General features: G+C 46.0%; 1 protein-coding gene across 2 annotated transcripts; it reads left to right on the forward strand.

Annotated features, from left to right (window-relative positions):
* The first annotated feature begins 10 nt into the window (after positions 1–10).
* On the forward strand, positions 11–20,891 carry HP1BP3 (heterochromatin protein 1 binding protein 3). Of its 2 annotated transcripts, XM_063417098.1 has the most exons (13): positions 11–91; positions 7,691–7,889; positions 8,300–8,402; positions 9,623–9,773; positions 10,132–10,291; positions 11,291–11,434; positions 12,273–12,353; positions 14,101–14,255; positions 14,985–15,075; positions 15,747–15,906; positions 17,856–17,967; positions 18,890–19,027; positions 19,756–20,891. In XM_063417098.1, exons 2-13 carry the CDS (start codon positions 7,794–7,796, stop codon positions 20,039–20,041), a joined length of 1,677 nt encoding a protein of 558 aa, XP_063273168.1. In that variant the 5' UTR covers positions 11–91; positions 7,691–7,793; the 3' UTR covers positions 20,042–20,891. The 2 variants fall into 2 exon arrangements, with proteins under 2 accessions (XP_063273168.1, XP_063273169.1); XM_063417099.1 differs by lacking the exons at positions 17,856–17,967; positions 18,890–19,027; positions 19,756–20,891 and having other exon boundaries at positions 15,655–15,792.
* Positions 20,892–21,901: the final 1,010 nt, after the last annotated feature.

The following is a 21,901-nucleotide window of genomic DNA, read 5'->3' on the forward strand; positions in this document are numbered from 1 at the left end:
CCCCGCCCCTCGGCAGCCCCCCCCCGTCACCCCCGGTCCCGCCGCCGCCGCCGCCATTGGAGGCGCCGCCGCTTTGTGTCCGCCGGGCCCGGTGAGTCCCGGCCCCGCCCGCCCCCGGCGCCGCGCCGGGCGGGACACGGGGCCGCGCCTGGGAGGCCGCGGGTGCTGCGCGCGAGGCGCGGGGGCGGCCTGGCGGCGCCACCGAAGGGTCCCCGGAACTGGTTTCAGTGCGTCCCCTCCCCGCCCTCCCTGTCCTGACAGGCCTGGGGGAGTGGGGCTGTCGTGACGGGGAGTCGCGACACGCTGCGCGGGCCGGGCGCGATGTCGCGGTGGCCTCGGCACGGCACAGGCCCAAGGAGGCGGCCCCGGGCCTCGGGTGTTGCCGGGCCCGGCGGGGCCTGGCGGGGTGCGGGCCCTCACAAAGGAGCTGCGGGGATCAAACACGCCTCTCCCGTACCACCGAGACAGGGCGAGCCCCGGGGAAGGTCAGAGGCGGAAGGGGCTGACAGGGCCGCGACACAATAAATAATCGCTATTTATAAACTTAGGGAGCGCCTTGGCTCCCGCCGCGGCCTTCCCGCCTTTCGGCCGCTTGGCTGTGCGGTTGTTTGGGGTTTTGCCTGCACTAACTCACTTCCTCAACGCCCGAGAAGTGCCACCACTCGAGGGGAACCTCAGCCTGGCTCCGGTGTGGCTCCGTTTCCTAAAAGAGGTCCCTAATCCCCCTCGGCGCTGATAGCGATGGATACAGACCATCGTGTGAGGCTCCCGGGCACTCCCGAGTGCCTCCCTGGCCCAGGTGCTCACAGCCCGCTTCAGGAATGTTAATCCCCCTCCTCCCCGTAGAGCACAGATCCTCCGTGGAGAGGGCTGCTAAATTCCAGTCTGGAATGGGGCTGTTCCAGGCAGGTTTCCGTTCCTCTATCGTTATGCTTCTTGCCGCTCTAGGCTGTGGGGTGGTTTTGGGCAAAACATTGCAAAGATTTAAGGAGAGAAGGAGCAGCTTCTGGGGTGGCTCTTGCCAAGCCAGGGGGCCCCAGCACCTTACCTGCTCCACCTGAGGACAGCTCCAGACCGAGAACAGTGTTCAGAATAAATCCTACTCACGTGTATTTAAACTGTTTTCCCGCTAACCAGTGTCTGCAAATCACTGGGGAACTGCTCAGTTTGTGCTGCAAAAGAAAAGTTGGATATTGTGGGTGTGTAGCTCCTTTATACAGTGTAGCAGAAACTGATAGTTTGGATAGTTTGTTTGTAGCTGTGGTATTTCTCAGATACTCGGGTGTTTTATCACTTCTTAGGAGCCGTGCTGAATTATTTCTGGGTTAACAAGTATGTCACTTCCCATTTCTTATCTAACTATTGAGTAAGTGTTGCACTCTGATTTCCCAGCACGTGACTTTTGTTTGCTTTGACCATAAATAGTATTTTTAGCATCTTCGAGAAAGAGCTGGCCAGCAGTCTTTGGCAAGCAGCTCCCATTGAGGCGGGAAAGGTTTGGAAGTGCTTGTGTTTGTAAACAGCATCCCTTCTCCATGAGAGCAGTGAGAGGAGAGGGAGGTGAGTTCAGTTCAAGAGTGGAAGTGTTTGATGGACTGGACAGGAAAGCACAGACCTTCCTCAAGTGAGACTTCAAAAAATTGTTGGATAGAGTGGGAGATCCTTGGAAATCAGAAATAAGAAGGGAGAAAAAAAACCCACCCTGCATAATTCCTGTTGAGGGGAAGAACTTGGTATAAATACCTTGGGAAAAAAGTGCCTTTTGGACCTTTCTCTCATTTACCTGTGTGAGCTTGCTAATTAACGATCTTCTCAATTCACCATGCACATTAGGCAGAAGCTCCTTGAATTATTTTTCTCTTCAGAATATATTTTCATGTGTTTTTTTCCCTTTCAGCAGAAAGTGACATGTAAATCTTTTGGCAGCATTTTGTTACGTGACCTGGGGTTCTCTGAGGATTTAAACTTCTGTGAGAGGGAATAAAAGTGTTACATTGATGGACTATAATGGAAGGTGTGGGCAGATTTCTTAGGAGACTGCAATGAAATAATTGCTTTTATCATGTATAGTTTTGTCTGCAGAATAATAAAAGATAGCTAAATAAGTAGTAGTTGGGAGGACAGTTTACACAGTGGTTTTAAATTTAATCTATCTAGGCAAGGAGGAGATGGCCTATAAGGGGTTCAAACCCTGGTTTTTAACACTTGCAGCCTAAATTGTCATTCAGGTATCCGCAGTTTGTCAAAATTCATGAAGCTGGATCCTGAATTAAGATATTTTATCGAAGGCTATGAAAACTTTCAGCAGGGGATTTTCATGTTGGAGTTGTTTTAACTTTGTGACTTGACCTTGTTTTAAACTTAAAGCTGACCTCTGTGCACTCTAATGGGGGTGATTTCATCCCTCAGTGGCCATGTGGCATAGACAGTGTGTGGAGAATTTAGATCGAGCCATTCTAGCCAAAAACTGTTCAAAACTGTTGTTCCTCAGAGCTTCTCAGCATCATAACCTTGAGCATCAGTGTGGAGATGGATTATTTTGAGACAGCCATGCAGGCAGAAATTCTGCTTCATATTAATCCCTTGGCTGAAGTTTCTGTGAGTTTTAGGTACGATGGTGGTGTAATTTAAGTTGCTTGCTGACTGTGGCTGTTTGGGGACATGAGGAAAGCCTCCTGGGTGTAGAAATGGAAAACAATCCAGGAAATGGAAATGATGTGTTCTTACTGCCTTCTGTGCAGGTCAGAGATTGATGGAGAGAGAGTCAGAAACCTGTTGTAGTTTTCTGTTGAGCTGGTGTTCTTTATGTGGAGAACAGTGGAAGTGAGGCATGGGTGGTTACTTCTGTTTTAATAAGCGAGTGTGGGGATTGAGCTAGCTTGGGGTTGCTGGTGTTCAAACATAACGGAGATAAGTGCCAAGCTCAGCCTGGGGCAGGAGCACAAGCATCAGCCCCACTCTGATAATGTGCTCTTTTTTCCTTTCTCTTTTTTCCTTTCTCTTTTTTCCTTTCTCTTTTTTCCTTTCTCTTTTTTCCTTTCTCTTTTTTCCTTTCTCTTTTTTCCTTTCTCTTTTTTCCTTTCTCTTTTTTCCTTTCTCTTTTTTCCTTCAGGGAAAGCAGCATCTGTGTGCACAGAAGGGCAGGGTTTCATTTTGGCTGTGCACTGTAAAAATCAGGACAGGCAAGGTGTAAGTTGGGTTGCATTCATGGCCTTTGGAGTCAGAGGCTCAAATTCAATACTGAACAAAAGTGTTTTCAAATGAAAATATGTCTTTAGTCTTAAAAACCTCTTCCTTTGGGTTTCTGAGTGTAGGAATTCCTGTGGTTGGATACTGCAAGTGTGAAGGATTTTTGCTGTGCTTCCCTACACCCTAAAGCACATGGGGTTTGTTGTTCCCCATAACCCCATCCAGGGAAGGAGTGGATGGAAATGCACATTGTAACACAGGCTGAGGAGTGTCCTGCCTGGCAAGTGGGGAGCTCTGGAATGGGTGTGCTGGCCCACTGCTCCTGGTTAATTGAAACAAGGTGCTCTGTGCAGCCTGAATGTGCAGGGCTCAGGTAGCCTGGAACAGAGCCCTGGGAGCCTCTACCACAGGAGAGCTGCAAATGCAGACCTTGGAGCTGAATCAGAGGGAAATTCCAGGGAGCTGGGACACCTGGGAAATGGTAGCCCTAAGGATTGGGACAAAACTTGTTGGATGCAGCAGGAGTGATGGCAATGCCAGCTGTGCTCAGCCACATGCAAAGGAGTTTCCAAGTGGGTTGACAAATAAGGATCAGAAGTTGGAACTAACTTTGTATTCTTTATTCAATAACATATATTATTAATCTGCAGGGCTTTAGGCTGGTTTAAATGACTAAGTACTCCTGGACTGACTTAGCCAAGACCACAGGCAGCTCCATGAGTGGAAGAGCCAAAGGCAGAGTGCAGGAACCCCTCAGAAGGCAAGCGGTGGCAGTACCACCTGAGAACTCCTGACAGACACATTTGTATCTGAGATGTTGCTGGGTGACATACTGTGACCATGTAGATACTGAGGGTTTGACAAAGTATCTGCTGCCCGGGCTGTGTTTTTAGGGAAGAGCTTTGAGGATTTCAGGGGGACAAAGCCTTGAAAGAATTGTGCAGCTTGCAGTTTAGAAGGTGATGCATTTTGGCATGTTTCATTTGGATTTGCAGAAGTATTAGCATTTTCTGTGTTTTTTTCTGCAGTTTCCAAGTAATTTAAATACTGTCATACATTATAGAGTACTAACTAATTGTCAGTAATCAAAAGCCTAGTTTTTAAACCCAGTTTCTTTGCTTTTTAAGGCTTTCTGAGAACAAACAGCTGTCCTTGCTTACATCGCTTGTCAGGTTGTTGGATTTGTACCCCTTGATGCCCTGCCTTCTAACGTGCAAGTGCACAAAACCTTTTTTTAGCCCTTTTTGACCTCATTTCTAGGCTGGTGTACTTTGTACCCAGTCACATCTAAGTACATCAATCACCCGCAGGTGTCGTGTGACAGTAAGTGGACACCCCACTGGTCACAGGATTGGATACACTTTCTCATTTTTCCATTGCATATTTGTTTTCAGACTGCTCACCCTACCCTGAGTCCCTGTGAGCTGGAATTCCTGCCAGCCTGACACTTGGATTGACACATTCGATTTATTCAATTTGATTTATCCTGAAGCATTTTCTCTCAAAGGAGAGTGAAGGCTGAGATAAGTTGAATCTTACAGCCAGCAGAAATTCAAGAACTCAGCCAAAGTTGTTTTGGGTTTTTTTTTTAACATTCTTGTGTCTCTTACATTACTGGAGGGACTCCACACTTTGGAAGTGTTATCAAACACGTCCCACCTGAAGCCTGCCTTTATTTATTCCTAATGATGGGATAGTTCAGGAGGAAATTGCTATAGGTGGTTCAGAGTAGTTCCTGAAAATCTGTCTATACCTTTGGATCTTCCATTAACAGCTACTCCCTGAGCTGGGAGAGTGGACACATTCCTGCTCATCTAGAAATCCAGGAGTTTGGGGGGGGGTTTGTTACTTATCAGCTCCTTGCTGGATTACCTGCTTTGGAATAAGTAGTTCATGATAGTCGGGGGGCCTGGGAACCTGCAGTTTTCCTGTAGAAATAGAGATGTAACTCTGTGAGGAGTGACTTTCTGTGCTTTGGTGAAGGTTAGTATCCTGGTGATGTTTTCACTGTTGAGGTGATTATATTTTTCTGACAGTTGATCAGATTTTAATGTTCATTAAAATCACCCAACAACCACCTTGAAAACTGCATCCTCAGCTGGTGGTCTCTACCACCTTTCAGGGCACTTGTGTGTGTTTGTTTGGTGTTTGTGTAAATGCAAAACACAGTTATTACTTTCATTTTTTTATTGAGTCATGATTGTGATTGTAGCTGCGGTTCCCATTTAAAGTTGGCTTTTGAAATAGCATGTCCGGATAACAGTTGGTTTAGGTGACTTGATTTCTCCTTTCCATGGATCTGTTTTATTTGGAGAGGGGACTGAGGTTTTCTGCATTGCCATTGCAAAACTTTCTCATTTTTGCTTCATCTGCTTGAGGAACTGAATTCAGGCCTGTTTGTGGTTGGTATTTCACACTCAGTGCAGAAAACCACTTTTGATGCCCCTGTGGAAAGAAATGGGCTGAGCAGGCACAGTCCCTGGGAGGATGCTCTCACAAGGTGGGGCTTCTGACCTTGCCCCTGGAGATCAGGGCTTTGCAGTTGTCCTCCCGCCCCTTTGATTCCCTGGGCCTTTTAAGCAGATGATCCATGCCTGGGAATGCAGAGGGAATCAACAAGCCTGAATTTCTGCTGGATACTGTCTTGTTTGTGTGTATTGTAGGCACAGAAGTGAGGAATTGTACTGTGTTGAGTTGTACTCTTGAGAGCAAAAAGATTCCAGTGCTTTATACACTGGTCTAAACAAAAGGATTTTCAGAACTTGGGGAATTTCAAGTTGAAGTTGAAAGTACTGTTTAAAAATAACTGAACCCCAGGACCATGTCAGCCACAGTGTGGCGTGTGTGTGTGTTTAATCCCAGGGAATGCGTCTTTTGTAGCCCCCAACTGATTTCCCCGAGAAAGAATCTGTAGTTGGTTATTTTAGGACTCACTTCAAAATTCTGGCATTTTCTTAAAGGACTTTAGACTCTGCTTGCTAGAAAAAACACTGGCTATTGAGCTGAAGCCTGGTGAAAATTTTCTCTTTTTTTTACTTTCACTTTCCACACTTGAGGAAGGAGGGTCCTTTAAAACAGGACAATTTTTTTTTAAGTGCTGTTCTATATTCTGTATATTCTAGTTGGCAATTACTATATTTTCACATCCTGACATTTCACAAGAAAGCTTCATTAGTCTATTTTTTTGTTTTGTTGGCTTGTGATGTGTTTTGATCTTTCTGTTTTGCCTCAGAAGAAAACATGCAGTGCTTGTTGGGCTTTGCTTTCCCTGGTGCTGAGGCAGGACCAGTTTGCCGTGGGTTTTCAGAGTGACTGTTTGGTTCCTCTGACTGATTAGGGGTCCCCACTGCTGAGTAATGACAGGACTGTATTTTTGGGTGAACAAGAAGTGATGTTGGTGTGGTACAGACCATCCACCCATGCAGTGGGGAGAGCAGTGCTGAAACTGTGGTGAAAGTCAGATGGAAAACCGGGCTGGGACTGATGCTGGGTCTGTTCAAGAGGAAAACACCCAGGCTGGAGAAATACCTGTTGAAAGAGAAAGTTTATGGTAAGTGTCTGCCTTCAGAGCAAAAGGAGACAGAGTATGTAAAAATGGGGCATTTGGCTGTTTCTCTGTCAGGAAGGGAGGAGGCTGGAGCTTGTCTTTGGATGCAGTTGAGACAGGTCCAGCCATGGTTTGCTGGAGGTGAGGCTTTGCTTCTGAGGTTTTTAAAGGGGATGCTGAGAGGAAGTGAATGAGCCAATGGATCCCGGTTTTGTGAGGGATTAGTGAAGCCCCTCTCCTTAGGAGAGGCCAGTGCAGGCAGATGGGCAGTGGGTAAGAAAGGCTGTAAAAGCGTGAGAGTAGTAGGGAGTGAGACTTGATGAAGGTTAAACTAAGCTTAACTCATTTGTTATCCATGATGGTGCATGTGTTTTGAGCAGAGCTTTGTCAAGCTTATGTTTTCTGGTAGAAGGCATGGAGACTAGTCTTCTGATTGTCTTTTTTTTTCTTTTTTTTTTCTTTTTTTTCTTTTTTTTTTTTTGTCAAAAGATTCCTTCATTTCATTAAATTGCATGGGGTTTCCTTTGAGGGGGCATGGCTTGGGTTCCCAAAGCTTGTATATTCTGCCTGACAGATGTACTGGTGTAGTTCCTTAGCTCCACGTGCCAGCGCCTGCTTTTACCCAGAGTCACTCGGTGACCAGTTCCCTCACTCAGGGCACAGTGCAATGGCTGCTTCTCATCAGTGCTTGCCCTTAACTTAAGAGACTTTTTATCTTTCAGCCACCTTCTAATGGAGCATGTTTGGCTTGCACCTTTCCCATTTCTGCTCCACCCATAGCTCACCAGTTTGCATACATGTTTTAGCACCTTTGTTGAATGCAAGTGTTGCTTATCAGTTGTGTTGGTCATTAGGTCATTTAGCCTTTTCTTTTTAATCTTTAATTTGATAGATATGTGGACGTAGATGTTTTTGTTTTGTTAATTTTCACACCACATCTTTTCTGTACTTTAGGTTGACTCCTCACTGCACTGTGAAAACCATTAGGATAAAGTCCTTGGGGTTAAAACCTGGGGCTCCACAGTTACCTGCACTTGGGGCAAAAAATTAATATTAAATGTCGACTGATCTGTCTGAAGCTGAACCCATGCATCATAAGGCGCTTCCACTCTTAACGGGAGCTCAGCTGATCCACACGGACAAGTTAAGTGAGGTAGGGGCTGGCCCTTTCTCCAAGCTTGCCCTTGGATCAGTCCTTGACTTCCAGTCCTGCTCAAGGTTACTCAGTAGTCTTTCTCCCTTGCTTCTAGGAAACTCGGCTGGGAGTCTAACAAACTCTGCTTCCCCTTCCTTGCTTTTCCTGAGATGATGTGTCTGTCAAAGTCCTCAAAGGCTCATCTCATTTAATTTGGAATTGAAATAATTTCTTTTATAACCGTAAAATGTTGAACTATGCTCTCCTAGTATGCTTTGAAGAAGCTGGTTTGAGCTACTGTCTTTTAACATCCTAAAAAATCCAAACCACAATATTTCTACCTGTGCTGCTGTGATTTACTTTAATCCCATTTCAAAACTTTCAGATTCTTTCCAGCATCTGTGCTGATTTTCACGTGCTTTTTGTAGAAAGTGGAAGACGACACAATGCCAATCCGTCGCTCAGTGAATGCTTCTTCCCGGGAAACTCCTCCCAAAAGCAAACCTGTCGAAGGGGAAGAGGTCAAAGCAGGTACAGTCATAGTTCTAGAAGGGGTTAATGTATATCCAAACACAGGCTGGCTCTGAAACTCCTGGAAAACCCTACAGCCAGGATGAAAATATTGTTAATGTTTGGCTCCCTGTCCCAGGCTTTTCCAGGATTTGTATTTTGCAGACACTGTTTTCAGTCTGTTTTGTCTTTCCTACCCTGTGTGTCTCCAGGCATGAAAATATGGCTAAATATCGTCCCTTTAAAGTTTGCACATCCTTTAGGATAAAGAAATTAAGAAATTTCAGTAGCATTAGAAAGATGATTTGAGATAAAAAGGTGGAGTTAATGAATGGGAAAACAGAGTATTCAATTTTTTTCCTCTATTTTTCTGAGCAAAAGTGTTTTACCACAATGTGTCATGCAATCTAGTCTGATATTAACGTGGCTTGTCTTAGCAGCTTGGCCTCAGTGTTCCAGAACGAGTCATTTCACTACTACAGTCAGTTGGCTTCACTCTGTCCTCTTTGGTATCACAAATAAAAAAACTACCTACAAAACTGACTCTTAATTTACTGTATATTTTAAATGACTCAGTGGGAAAACTGCACAGGAATGTATCAGAAATTAAGCTGCACAGGGCATGTTTGGTGGGCAGTTATTTATCCAAAGAGTGTGGAATTTCAGTTTGTATGCATTTTATCTAGTAGGCAGCCCAGTCTCTAAGGCCTTTTCTCAGCTAAATACACTTTTATGTATTTTTTATTTCCTTGGTAAGTTGATTTCCGACTGGATTTGATCATTCTGATATACAAGTGCTCGTTCCAATGCACATGCCACCTAAAGCTTTGCCAAGTCTGGGAAAATGTGATGGAATTGTAATTATCCTTCAGGTGCTTTTGTGTTTGAAAACAACTGGGTCATAAGCGAAGCTACTTCTTAGAATCCCAGGCCTATCTGCAACAGCAACTTGTGGAGTTAAGAGAAGAACACTGTTGGAGCCAGTTAATTGTGAAAATGTTTCATGATGTTTACAGTTATTGTGGAATTTGGGGGCTGACTGCACCTTTATTGAAGCTCTTTTCAGTACTTTTATTCATTTTTTAAATTGCTTTTAAATAGCACATATAAGTTAGTGAAAATAAATTAGTGGGAAATAATTAGTGGGGTGTGTTCTTAAGTTTAGCTTTTTTTCCCTCTACCTTCCTAAAGAATAAAAGCTGGTTTTGGAGGGTGACTTGATGCTTTTTCACATTTTCTAGATGCAGAAGTCACCTCTGAGGAATCTGCCTCTGTTGGAGAGGAACAAGAGACTGAAACCCTGCCTGCTGCATCCAGTGAAGCAGAACAGCCAAAGGAACCTGAGAATGAAGGGAAGGAGGAAACAAAGTCCTCAGAAGAAACCAAAAAGGAGTAAGGCTTCCTTGGCACTGAATTCAGGGATTTGGGTAGGATTCTGAGGGAAGTCAGGCTCTACAGAGAGAAAAGATAATGGGAGAGAAAAGGAGAATTGGGAGCCTTAAGGTGCCTCTCCTTAAGATACTCCTAAAAAAGAAGCTACTGATCATGTGGAGCTGCTGTTCTCGAACATGTCAGGCTGAATGGCGATACAAGGTCTCCTTTTTATTAGTAGAAACATCAAAATAGTCCTTAAGTTATGTTAATTTAAATAATGTCAGATGTTGTGGGCTTTTTTTTTTTGTGTTCTTGTCCTGCTGGTTGCTTTGTTTTAGTGCCTCTTATCTTACTATTGCTCTGTATTTTCCCTAAGCGAGAAGGATCAGTCTAAGGAGAAGGAGAAGAAGGTGAAGAAGACCATCCCTGCGTGGGCCACGCTCTCTGCCAGCCAGCTGGCTCGGGCACAGAAGCAGACTCAGATGGCAGCCACCTCCCGGCCCAAAATGGATGCCATTTTAACTGAGGCCATCAAGGTAAGCACGACACAAATGTGGTTTTTATTTAATCTGTGTCCTAAAACACACAATTTCAGCTTGCTGAGGTGCAGGTGACAGTGCTGTGTGTTAGCAGGAAGCTGAGTGTGTAAGATGGGTATGCTTGTGCCTGGAAGCCCATGGAGCTAACATGTGAGTCCATGAGGATGATGAGGGGCCATGTAGCTGATTTCTTTGTTTAGAATTTGTTTCCCTCCCTAATTATGTTATAAGAAACAACTAAGATGGCATAACCTGGTTGATTGCTGCCATAATTTTTTTTGCTGTGCCTTCTAGCCACATTTAACTTCATTTACCTGGATTCATCCATCTACTTGATACATGTGCTTTCTTTTAGCATTAACTTTAACTCAGGACACACAGAGATACTGTAAACCTGCATTCCAAAGTGGTCTTGGTTACTTTATCCCTCCTGATTGTAAGAGGAGATCTCTGCTGTTGTAGCTGTGCTGCTACTCTCCCCTCAAGGCTTGGTCGCTCTCTTGAGAGGAGGCCTGGACTCCACCAGTCTTAACTGCAAGATGGCCTTTCCATGTATCTTCAAAAGATGAACTTCACATTAGGTTTCACTAATTTACTGATGTCAGTCCTCCATCTTCTTAAAAAAACCCAATTGGCAGGTTGTTCTGACTTCATGATTACTCTGTCTGGCATTCATAAAATGTTAGTAAATCAGTTGTGCAGCATTGCCAAAAGGTGACTGTTTTTTATTTTAAGCCATTCTGTGTGAGTGTTCCAGAGCAGCAGAGTAGTAGATATGTGCTTGTTGTGCTGCTTTTGTGTTGTTTGTGTTGTTTGTCTACTCAGAGGGGGAAAGTTAAGTATTTTGTTAGTCATGTTTTATACGTGATTTACAGTGGGGAAGAGGCCAGCCCTGGCATCCTGTGGTGGCCTGTGTGCATCAGTCCAACCTCTGCTCTTCCACCCCACTCAGGACAATTCCAGTGTAGGTGGTTTCAAATGTTTTCTGTGTTTCAGGCCTGCTTTCAGAAGAGTGGTGCCTCGGTGGTTGCAATACGGAAATACATCATCCACAAATACCCTTCCCTGGAGCTGGAGAGGAGGGGATACCTCCTGAAGCAAGCACTGAAAAGGGAGCTGGAGAGGGGAATCATTAGGCAGGTAAGAGCTGCTTTGTGGAGCAGCACTGGAGATGGTATTGCTGAAGAGGGACTATTTCCAAAGGCCTGGAGTGACAGGACAAGGGAGAATGGCTTCGGAGTGCCAGAGAACAGGGTTAGATGGGATATTGGAAAATGATCCTCCCTGTGAGGCTGGGGAGGCCCTGGCACAGGGTGCCCAGAGAAGCTGTGGCTGCCCCTGGATCCCTGGCAGTGTCCAAGGCCATGTTGGATGGTGCTTGGAGCACCCTGAGATAGTAGAAGGTGTCTCTGCCTATGGCAGGGGTTGGAACTGGGTGATCTTTAAGATCCCTTCCAGGCAAAACCATTCCATGATCTGGGAACTGCACAGGAATTTCTTAACTCTATTAGAAGATCTGTGGAATGAACATGATCTGTGGAATGAGCATGAATCTCCTCATGGAGATTCATCACCCTCTGTCTCTGCTTTGTTGGACTCTGGCAGGATTTCAGCACTGTTGTGTCAGTCGTATACTTGGCACCTTTGGGTTCTGTGCAGCTCCTGACCATTTCTGGGTGTTGTGTCACACAGCATTGCAGCAGCACATGAGTCCAGCAGTGTCACACTGCAGTGTGGGTTTTAACTCTGTAATTTATGCCTGTGTTATATGTCAGGATCTCCTGGTCAGGACAGCAGAGTCTGGCTGCAGTTTCTGATCTTACTGAAGTTTCAGGGGCTCGAATCAGGCCTCTGCCATGAAAACCCACTGCGGGGTGACAGTTCATTTAAAGTCTGCATCCTGATGTCAGTGAGTTCCTCTCAGGTTGTTAGTATTCTTACTCTGTTACGAGCTGAAACTGACTTTCTCTTGAACCAGGTGAAAGGAAAGGGGGCTTCTGGGAGCTTTGTGGTGGTGTCTAATGCAGGAAAAACTGTTCCAAAAGCCAGAGACAGAAAGGTAAGATGTATTGCACTAAAGCACGTGTACCTTACCCAATGTTCTCAACACAGTGTTCTCCTCCTTGCTGTGCTTTTTCTCTCCAAGTACAGCAATTAAAACACCCATCCCACTGGTGTCAGAATCAGAAAGCTACTATGAGGAATTAACCCCAAGTCAAATGATCAAAATTTCAGGCTTAAAACGTTTACATTAACCCCCTAGGCTTTGGTTCAGAGGCAGAGAACTGAATAGCCATGAAACTCTTCCTCTGTCTCTACCGGCCAGAGAGAGATGCCTCTCAGATACTGGAGAAGAGTTTTATGCTACTGCTGTATGTGTTTTATCTATTGTGTGGATAAAGGGAAGACTCCAGTCTTTAGGACTGAGGGGAATGTTTTCCCATCAGCTGTGAGGACTGAGGATATCCCAAAGCTTCTGGAATAAAGTTGATGCTGGGTGTTGTTGGGGACTAATGTGAAGGTGATGGTTTTTTGTTACATAGTTAGTTGTTACACAGTTAGTTGTGGTTCCAGTACTGCTGATCTCCACTCTGTGCTGTGCTGAGTGTGTGAAACACGTTCTAATGCTGCAGCTACAAAATGTTTAGCTGGAATTGCCAATCCCTTGGGATTAGACAGGTGAAGTTACACAGGTAACACCTTGGTGGTCCTCTCGTGCCTTCTGAGGAGACCAAAAGCCCTAAAACTAAAGGAAATGTTCACACACTTGGTGTAGGGCCTTGAAGGAAACTAATTGGAACTAACAGTGGAACTAACAGTTCCAGTAACAGTGGAACTTTTTAACCAGAGCTCACTGGCTCCATGAGAAGTGTGAGCAAGGCAGCTGACACCTGCTGACACATCACCTCTCTCTGCAGCATATTGGTGTCTTTGTTCCCACTTACTTTCTCTGCGTTGCAGCAAAACAAATGTTTTGGATGAATTCAGCTGGCAGGGCAGCAGCTCCCTCACCCATTGCACTGTTTGCAGAGCTGCTGTTCAGCATCAAATCACTGAACTTCAGCACATTTTCTGTAGAAAGAACAGACCATTATTCCCTGATCATCCCCTCTCACAGTAACAAAATGGGTAGAGGAAAACTCAGAATGGAACACTGGCTTAAATTAAGATTTTATTATGTTATTTTTTTAAAAAAAGGACTTCTGTTTGGCTGTTCATTTTGGGGAAGACTTGATTTGTGTAAACAGGTTCTGTCTTTGATGACTTTTAAGTTTCGTGTCAGCATGTATCATCATCTTCAGAGAAAGGGTTGTAAAGCATTGGCACCAGGGATCCAGGGAGTCATCATCCCTGGAATTTTTCAAAAAACCTGCAGATGTGGCACTTGGGGACATGGTCTGGTGGTGACTGTGTCAGTGCTGGGTTAATACTTGGACTCGATGATCTTGGAAGGCTTTTCCAGACTGAATAATTCTGTGACTCTATGATTTTTCGTCTGCCTCATTGAAGGGTGGCAGAGGAAAATGTCTATAGCAAGAGGAAGGAAATAATTAAAAATACAGATGTTAGATACTCACCAATTTGTATTTGTAAAGTTTTCCTAAAACTCCGATGAAAATTCAGACAGATTTGCTGTATGTCTCTTAAGCTGCAAAACGTTTTAAGTTGTTAAAGAGCTGCCTTACAGCACCTGAGTTTCCAGCTCAGCAGCCAGTGTCAGGAGCACTTATCCTCACATGTGCATTGCTGGTTCAGAAACCCAGAGTTTTAGGCTCTGCTGATGCACAAAAGTCTGTGTGTTTCAGAAAAGCACTTCAGCTCCAAGTGCAGAGCAGCAGGTGAAACTGGAGGATGTCCTGCCGCTGGCCTTCACCCGCCTGTGTGAGCCCAAGGAAGCTTCTTACAGCCTGATCAAGAAATATGTGTCTCAGTATTACCCCAAACTCAAAGTAGATGTAAGGTAAGTGCTGGAGTTGCCTTAGCAAGCAGAGGACTGGGGAAACTCAGCCTTTCTCTGGTTGTCTCGCTTCACGATGATTCAGTGTGGTATTTAAGCCAGGTGCTGCTTCGAGTTGCAGTGCCTGTGGGAAAGCTTGAGGAAAAGCTGTGCCTTTTCCTGCGTCCCTCCACATCCTGTCTTTGTTCCTGACACCACCAGCAGCGCTGCTCTGCACACCTTAACCACACCCACACCCCTTTACTGCCTAGATGTGAAGGCCTCTCCTCGGGGTCTCATCCCCCTTGGATCTGGATGCTTTAGCCAGCACATATGAACAGTAATCTTTAAGCTGACCTGTACGGAGCGAGTTGAGGCTTGGGAAGCAAAACTAGGAAAACCCTGCATGTCACCTCTAACAGGGTTTTGTCAGTCCCTTGTTTGCCTGTGAGCTGACTGAGTGCCCACCAGGTCCAAATGTGCTGCTCAAGGTGAGTGGATCCTTGCCGGGGCCGTGTGCCCAGAGCTGCCGGCGGTGCCGTGGCACCGAGCCCGCGCCGCCGCTCGGCTCTCAGCACGGTGCCGTGTTCTGCCTGGGCGACAAGCCTCGGTGACAGGTCTCCATTTACAGTGTCTGCATGTAGGTAGACACTCTAAGTGCTGCTCTGCTCACACGCTGCAAAGCGCTGTTTCTCTGTTTGTTTTTGGAGCTGTCAGTGTGTGTCAGTAAAGCTTTTTCCTCCTGTGTTTCAGACCCCAGCTGCTGAAGAACGCCCTGCAGAGAGCTGTAGAGAAGGGCCAGTTAGAGCAGATCACAGGGAAGGGAGCATCTGGGACATTCCAGGTCAGAGACTGGGTTCGTCTTTGTTGACCACAAGCCTTGGATGTCAGTTACTGTGCCCTGTCCCCTGGTTTCACTGGGTAGCCCTTTCTTCAGCAGCCTGGCATGCTCAGCACTTGTCCAGCTATGAAGCAGTAGGATTCTTGTTCTCCTCTTGGTCTCCATTTCAGGAGCAGACCCCTGTTCCCTTGCTGAGTGTGCTGCATGCACTGCTCAGCTCTGACTCACCAGCACAGTAGGGAGCTGGTGGGGTAAGCTTTCCTTTCCATCCCTCACTGGAAGTGCAGCAGGTACCCCAGATGCCTACGACATCTTTTACTCATGTGTGTGCCACGGAAGTCTCTTGGGTACATTTGGTCCGTGGGATGGAGGAAGATGTGATTTATTTTGCTTTCATTCCTTCCCTGAGCAATAGGCCCTTAGACTGCCACATCCTTGCAGTGTATGTGGGGGCTGGGGTGAGGTGTTGCTGATAACCCCCCCAGGCCAGCTGACTGACTAGGCCTGCCCTCCCACCTGCAGCTGGGAGAGCAGCGTTCCCCGTGCAGTGTTTTAATATTAAACGTATCTGTGCTAATGCAGGAGCGCCGACCCACCTGGTGCAGAGGAGCTTGTCCTGACCTGGTTTGGGAGAATTTTGTCTTGATGCTTTTCTCTTCCTCCTTGGAAAATAGCTGAAGAAATCAGGGGAGAAGCCCCTGCTGGGTGGGACTCTGATGGAAGATGCCATCCTGTCTGCTATTGCGGCCATGAACGAACCGAAGACCTGCTCCACCACAGCACTGAAGAAGTATATCCTGGAAAATTACCCAGGGACCAACTCCAACTTCCAGGGTAAAGTATTGATCCATGTACCACTTCTATTCTGCATGCTGAGAGAGTCCTGCAGCTGCAGATGTGTCTGTGCAGCACCTTTAAACTGCTCTGTTGAGCTTGCAGGGAGCTGCAGCTGCACAGCTCTTTGTGCTGCAGAGATGCTCTGTGCTTTTAATTCCCATCAGTCCCTTTCAAGCCGGACAAAGGCCAGTTCCTGAGACAGAATGCATGATTCTCTTGTCTATAGCCAGGAAGGGGGAATAGTATTTAAGTACTTTATTGTTCTTAAATCACCAAGCTGATTTCATCTCTCTCTGCTTTGAAAGGGACAGCTTGGCATCGATGCGGTTCCTATTGCTTTTTATTTAGAGAACTTGTGTAGTTTAACTTTTTAAAAACATTCACGAGCACCCCTCTTACTGATTTGTTTGAGGCCCTACTTTGCATCTGGTTTTTAAAGGTCAAACAAATAAGGAGAAAAGCCAGTTGTCTTTTATTTGGAAGGGAGATTTGGCATATCTTTGTTCCCAGTAGTGACACTAATGTCTGGTTTGACTTTTGCCTGAGCAGAGGCTTTCAAGCAGATCTTCTGATAGCTTATTTGAGTTATTTGGGCTGAGCCCTGATGCAGTTGGTTGGTGCTGGAGGTCAGTTGAGACAGGCTGAGCTCACAGTGGTCTCTGCTCAAACCTGAACATAGATCAGTTTGTTCTGTGGTGTCACTGAGCTGATGCCGTTCCTCAGGAGCAGAGAGGAGATTGCTGATCCCACATCTTGACCTGGAGCTGGAGCACAGCATCAGCACAGCTGTTTGGTGCAGGGTTACTGACACACAGCACAGGTTCCAGGACTGAAGAAGCTGTCCCCAGGCCTTCTGCCAATTAGAAACTGATGTCAAGAGTGACTTCTTAATCTCAGGGCAGGGAAAAGAGGTTCCAGGCTTCCTAAGCCCTAACATGGTTTATTTTCAGGACTATTGGAAATGTCCCTGGTCCTTAGGGCCTGTGTTGAGCTAGCCTCAGTGCTTGTCACTCCTGCAAGACCAATAAGGAAATCTCAGCTTGCAATCTGTTGTTTTCTTTCTCCTTCTGTTACATAAAAGGAATTTTGATGATCTCTGCTTTGTTCTGAGAGCAACCAGAGGAAGATGTGCTGAGATGTGAAAAGCAGGCGGGTACACACTGCAGAGCCAGAGCTCTGCTCTCCTCCACAGTTCATGCCTCATTGCAGAACTGGACTTGACTGGAGTCAAATCCTTTACGTGCCGTTATTGGCCTTTGACACCTAGAGTAAAACCAGCCTTGTGGTTATTAAAACTTCGGAACGTACTTGAGAGCAAACCTTGTTTTTCCCTGGGAGCTCAGTATGTAAATGCCCCCTCTAATTCAAGCTAAAAATGGTTCTGAACTGACTAAACAACCCAAGCTCTTTGCCAGAGACAAAGATTCCCTGTACTTGCACAGTTTGAGTTTCAGTTCTTACACAGTACACAATGGAATGGCTGGAATAAAAGTCTGGAATAAAAGACTGGAATAAAAAGTTCATTTGTTGTATTTCCAGACCAAATATTTTACCCTGTAAAAAACAAAACAAGAAGCAAGCCACAGTATGGGGAAAGATGCAGCACATACAACATTTAGAAAGGCTTGTTTTAAAAGACTTTAGAGGACAGTCTGAGACCTGGGTTAAATTTCGACAGAGGTGGTTACATGGTGCTGTCAAATGATTTATGAAGGAGCATCCCACGATCAGAAATGTGCACTGTTCTCAACTCCTTCCTTTGGAGAGTTTAAAGCCACTCTTGCCAGGTCCTCAGGAATAATATCTTGTATCTTGCTTGAAAATTAACTAAGAGGATTTCCCATCCTGACTCCAGCTCTGATTTCAGAGGGCACAGCAGAGAGCAGTAAGACCAGACAAGAGGATAAAAATAGTAACATAGCCTTTCTCTGATTTCTTTTTCACAGTGCATCTACTGAAGAGAACCCTGCAGAAATGTGAGAAGAATGGGTGGATGGAGCAAATTTCTGGGAAGGGCTTCAGTGGAACCTTTCAGCTTTGCTTCCCTTATTATCCCAGGTAAAGAGTTTGTCTGTAAAATGATGTTCAGGAGTTTTGCACAGCTCAGGTATCAGAGCTGAAGTTCATGAGCCAACCTCCTATTTACAGGGACGTTGTGGAGGGTTTAATCACTGGGGCACATTGTCACCCATGCTCTGGGTAATGGCATTACTTGGGTGAACAGAAGGGTGACTTCATTAGCAAGGGAAGCTTTAAGGACAGTAGAAATACTGGGCTCAGTATTCTCAGGTAGTCTGTTGTTGCAGGCTCTCAGCTGCTTTTGTTGCAGGCTGTGCTATTTAAATGTTCTGTGCTAAAACAGTTCACCTGAGCAGGGAGTGGGGTGGGTTCTCCCTGCCAGGGTGCTCCTAAGGAGCAGGACCTCCCCTTAAGGGAGGAGAGGTGGGAGGAGGAAGGGTGACCTAGATTAGCTACTCTGAGTCTAAACCAGCCTTTCTTCTTCTGCTGTGAGCTGATATTGTGCTGGGCCATGTGGAGCCCAGGGATGAGGCCTTGGTGTCCCAGGAGAGCCAAATGGCGGCACAGTCATTGAGGTGCCTGCTCGCCAGCTCCCTTTATTGCACACATGAATCTCCAGAGCTTCAGCCATGCTTAGCTGCTGGAGTCTGATCCTGCCCCTTTGTTGTTTCTCTCCCTGGGTTTGCAGGGAAGGAGTAACGAGGGATAGAAATGGAGACGGGACAGCTTAGGGCTGGTGCATTCCCAGGCTGTCATGCTTCTGCCATTGCAGAGACCAAATGACCTTGGTTTGGGACAGCAGCAATCACAGAATTCCTGGGGGTATTTCTGGATTAGGCTAAAGCTGTAACCTTAGGGGGAAGCTGCAGTGCCAGAGGAGAGCCAGGGTCACCCAGGGCTTGCCTACCCTGGAGTTGTATCCTTAGAAGCAAATTGCGCTCTGACCAGACCCCTCTTGTAGCCCAGATGTGCTCTATCCAGAGAAGCAGCAGGATGAGGATTCTGAGGAATCTGATGAGGAAGAAGAGGAAGAATCTGAGGAGGAAGAAGAATCTGAAGAGGAAGAGTCTGAGGAGGAAGAGCCACCACCAAAGAAGAGGTATGGCAGCATGAGAGATGAGTGGGCTCCTTTGGGTGCAGTAAGTGTCTGTCACAGCTGTAGAGTGCTCAGGTGGGTCTCTGGGTGTGGTCACCTATCCACAGGGCTGTTGCTCGCAGGTGTTGACAGAAGTTTCTAATTATTCTTTATTCCAGAGATACTGACCTCCCCCATTCCATAATTTGAAGCCTTCCTCCTTTCTCATCCAGATGAGAGAGCCTGTGTTTATTCTTTGCGCTACCTTAGGTCTCCTGCTTTAGAAAGTGTGATGTTTCACAGGGAACTTTTGGTATTTATTGTTTCCTTTAAAAAATTCTTCCCTACAGTAATTATTTGCAGCTCTGTAGCCAGATATGAGACCTGCCTCACTCAGAATTTGGACTTAATATGAGTGTTGTTTGTTAAATAATAAAATCCCATTTAGAGAGGAGAGATAGTGCTTAGGGCTCTTAATTGTTCTGACAGCTGACTGATTCACTGTCATTATTTATATGTTTATTTGCCTCACAAAGGGGTTGGAAGCCTCGCTGGCAGCTCTGTAGGGATGGGAAGCGCTCAGTGTAGAGATACGAGAGGAGCTCTTGCTCTTTGGGGTTTAGCTCATGGAATGTGTTGGCAAAGGTCAGGGATGCCAAGATGTGCTTCATTTATGCAAATTGCTGACAGCAGCTCTGCTCTGGGTACCATTTGTGCCTCCACTGAGCTTCTGTGCTGTCTTCTCCTGACAGGATGCAGAAGAGACCAGCCCCCAAATCCCGGAGCAGGGCCCCTCCGATGAAGCGAAGAGAGTCCAAACCCAAGCCAAGGAAAGCCCCCACTGCCCGCCGGGGCAAAGCAAAGCCCCCTCCCAAGGTCAAAACCCCTGCTAAGAAAGCCAAACCAGCAGCCCCAGCCATCAAGAAAGCCTCTGGTGGCAGCTCTTCCAAGAAACCAGCAGCCAGTGGGAGGAAGGAAGTGAAGCCAGCTGCCAAGGGCAAATCCACCGTGAGGAAATCTCTCCGGGCAAAAAAGTAAAATGTATCCAGTGTCAGGGAATCCCATGGTCAAATCCACAATCTTGTTTTATAAGTCAACGTGCATTTGTATTTTAGTTCTGATGCTTAAACACTTCTTTAATTTTTTAAATTTTTTTTTTCTTGAATGATGGGGAAAAGCTGAAAACTAAATCAAACCAACCCGAGCATTCATTAGATCTTTGATGCTGTGCCTCGTGCCTGCCCCTCCCCTGGAACGAGTCACCTTTACTTTCTGCAATAATTTTAGGACTTTTCTAGGACGTCTCTAATCTGTACATTTATGGTGTTCCGTATGGGTTTCGAGGGGGGAGGGTTGGCTTTTAAAACAATTCTTCAAAGAAGATCTTTATATCTTTAGACAGCAGGAACAGGATGATCGGAGGAATGTGATTCTTTAATGAGAAGGTGCCGTGGCAGAGGAGTCCTCCCTAGATCCCTGCATGCCAAGGTCCTTGGCGCTTCTGTGAGGGAGCCATGTACATACAGCACTTGCACTGAGCCCCGAGGTGCTGCTTTCCTCAGCCACAGGCCCAGGGGTGGCTGCTGAGTCAGATCCTCAATGTCTCGGGAGGGTCTGGTGCCAGAGGGGCTATAAAAGGGGCAGCTCTCGGTTAGGCGGGTGATTTGAATTAGTGTTTCCATGCCACATCTGTTACCTTAAAACCAAAATATATCAAAGTCTTCTTGAATCCAACTTTCAAATGTTTTTAAGAGATGAAAAGCCCGAGTTTGTCACCTCTTGTTTACCCTTTTTTAAGAGAAGTTGGAGAGCTATACAGTTGCTAATGTAGAGATGTTGATAAGTGAAGAACATGCGGTTTGCTAAAATAAAATGAAACTAGATTCCAGGCCTGTCTTCTGTGTCCATTCTCTCCTTGCCCCAGCTTCTCTCCCTGGAAAGGCAGAGAGAAGGGAATAGAGTCACCACGGATTGCTGCAGAGGCAGATCTGTGTTCAAAGCCAGCAGGGTTTAGCCTGAGCCACTGCCAAGCTCTGTAGTTGGACCAACTCCTTACTTTTTTCTTCTCTGGTTTCTCTGGAGACAAAGGTGAGTAAGAAGAAAAGCTCTGTCGGAACCTCTTGCTGGTCCTCTTCTCCCCTTGTCAGTGATCAGTGAGGACAAAAAAATCCAGCTGAAACCTTCTCCCCCCACCCTGCTCAACAGAGCAGCACCTTCCTTCAGAGCACATCTTGCCACGTCCCCACTCTGCAGTGCCCGGGGCAGTGATGCCAATGGGACCTGACAGTCTCTGTCGTGCTACTGCAAAGAGCTGTGAGGAGGGGAATTACACAGAAAGGGAGAAAACAGCTTCATTGAATTTATTCTTTTCAGCTGCTGTCTCAGTGTGCTACCTCTAACTGGGAGTTAAAAAATTCCTATAGAAATGGCCTAAATTGTTCCCAACCCTGTAAGAAGGGTACAAACAGCAGGTTAAAAATCACAGCTGATGGGAAACAGAGTGAAAGCTCTGATCAAAGAGTGATCCACAGGGATGTAAAGCAATTAGAAACATTAGTCAATGGCATGTTCCTGGGGCTGCTTGTACCGAAGCTATAGGGTTTGTTGGCATTGTGGTGAGATGAATCGGAGAAACTTCTTAGTACTAGCGTGTTTATGGGGACAAGGAGTCTTCACCCACGTGCTGGGGCATTTTTCAACCTCCCTCTTCCCAATGGCATCCCTGCACCAGTAATCTTATGGGTATTTTTTAAAACACTGCTCTGGATGACACAGATTTCTCACATCCAAGCAGAAGCACCTTGAATTCAGAGTTGTGCCAAAACCTTGGTCCTCACTAGACTCTGGCTGTGGTTTGAAGTGATTTCTGCACACTGATCCAAAAAAAGGTCACAGAGT

Source organism: Prinia subflava, chromosome 21 (genome assembly GCF_021018805.1).
Source record: "Prinia subflava isolate CZ2003 ecotype Zambia chromosome 21, Cam_Psub_1.2, whole genome shotgun sequence".
Lineage (NCBI taxonomy): Eukaryota > Metazoa > Chordata > Aves > Passeriformes > Cisticolidae > Prinia > Prinia subflava.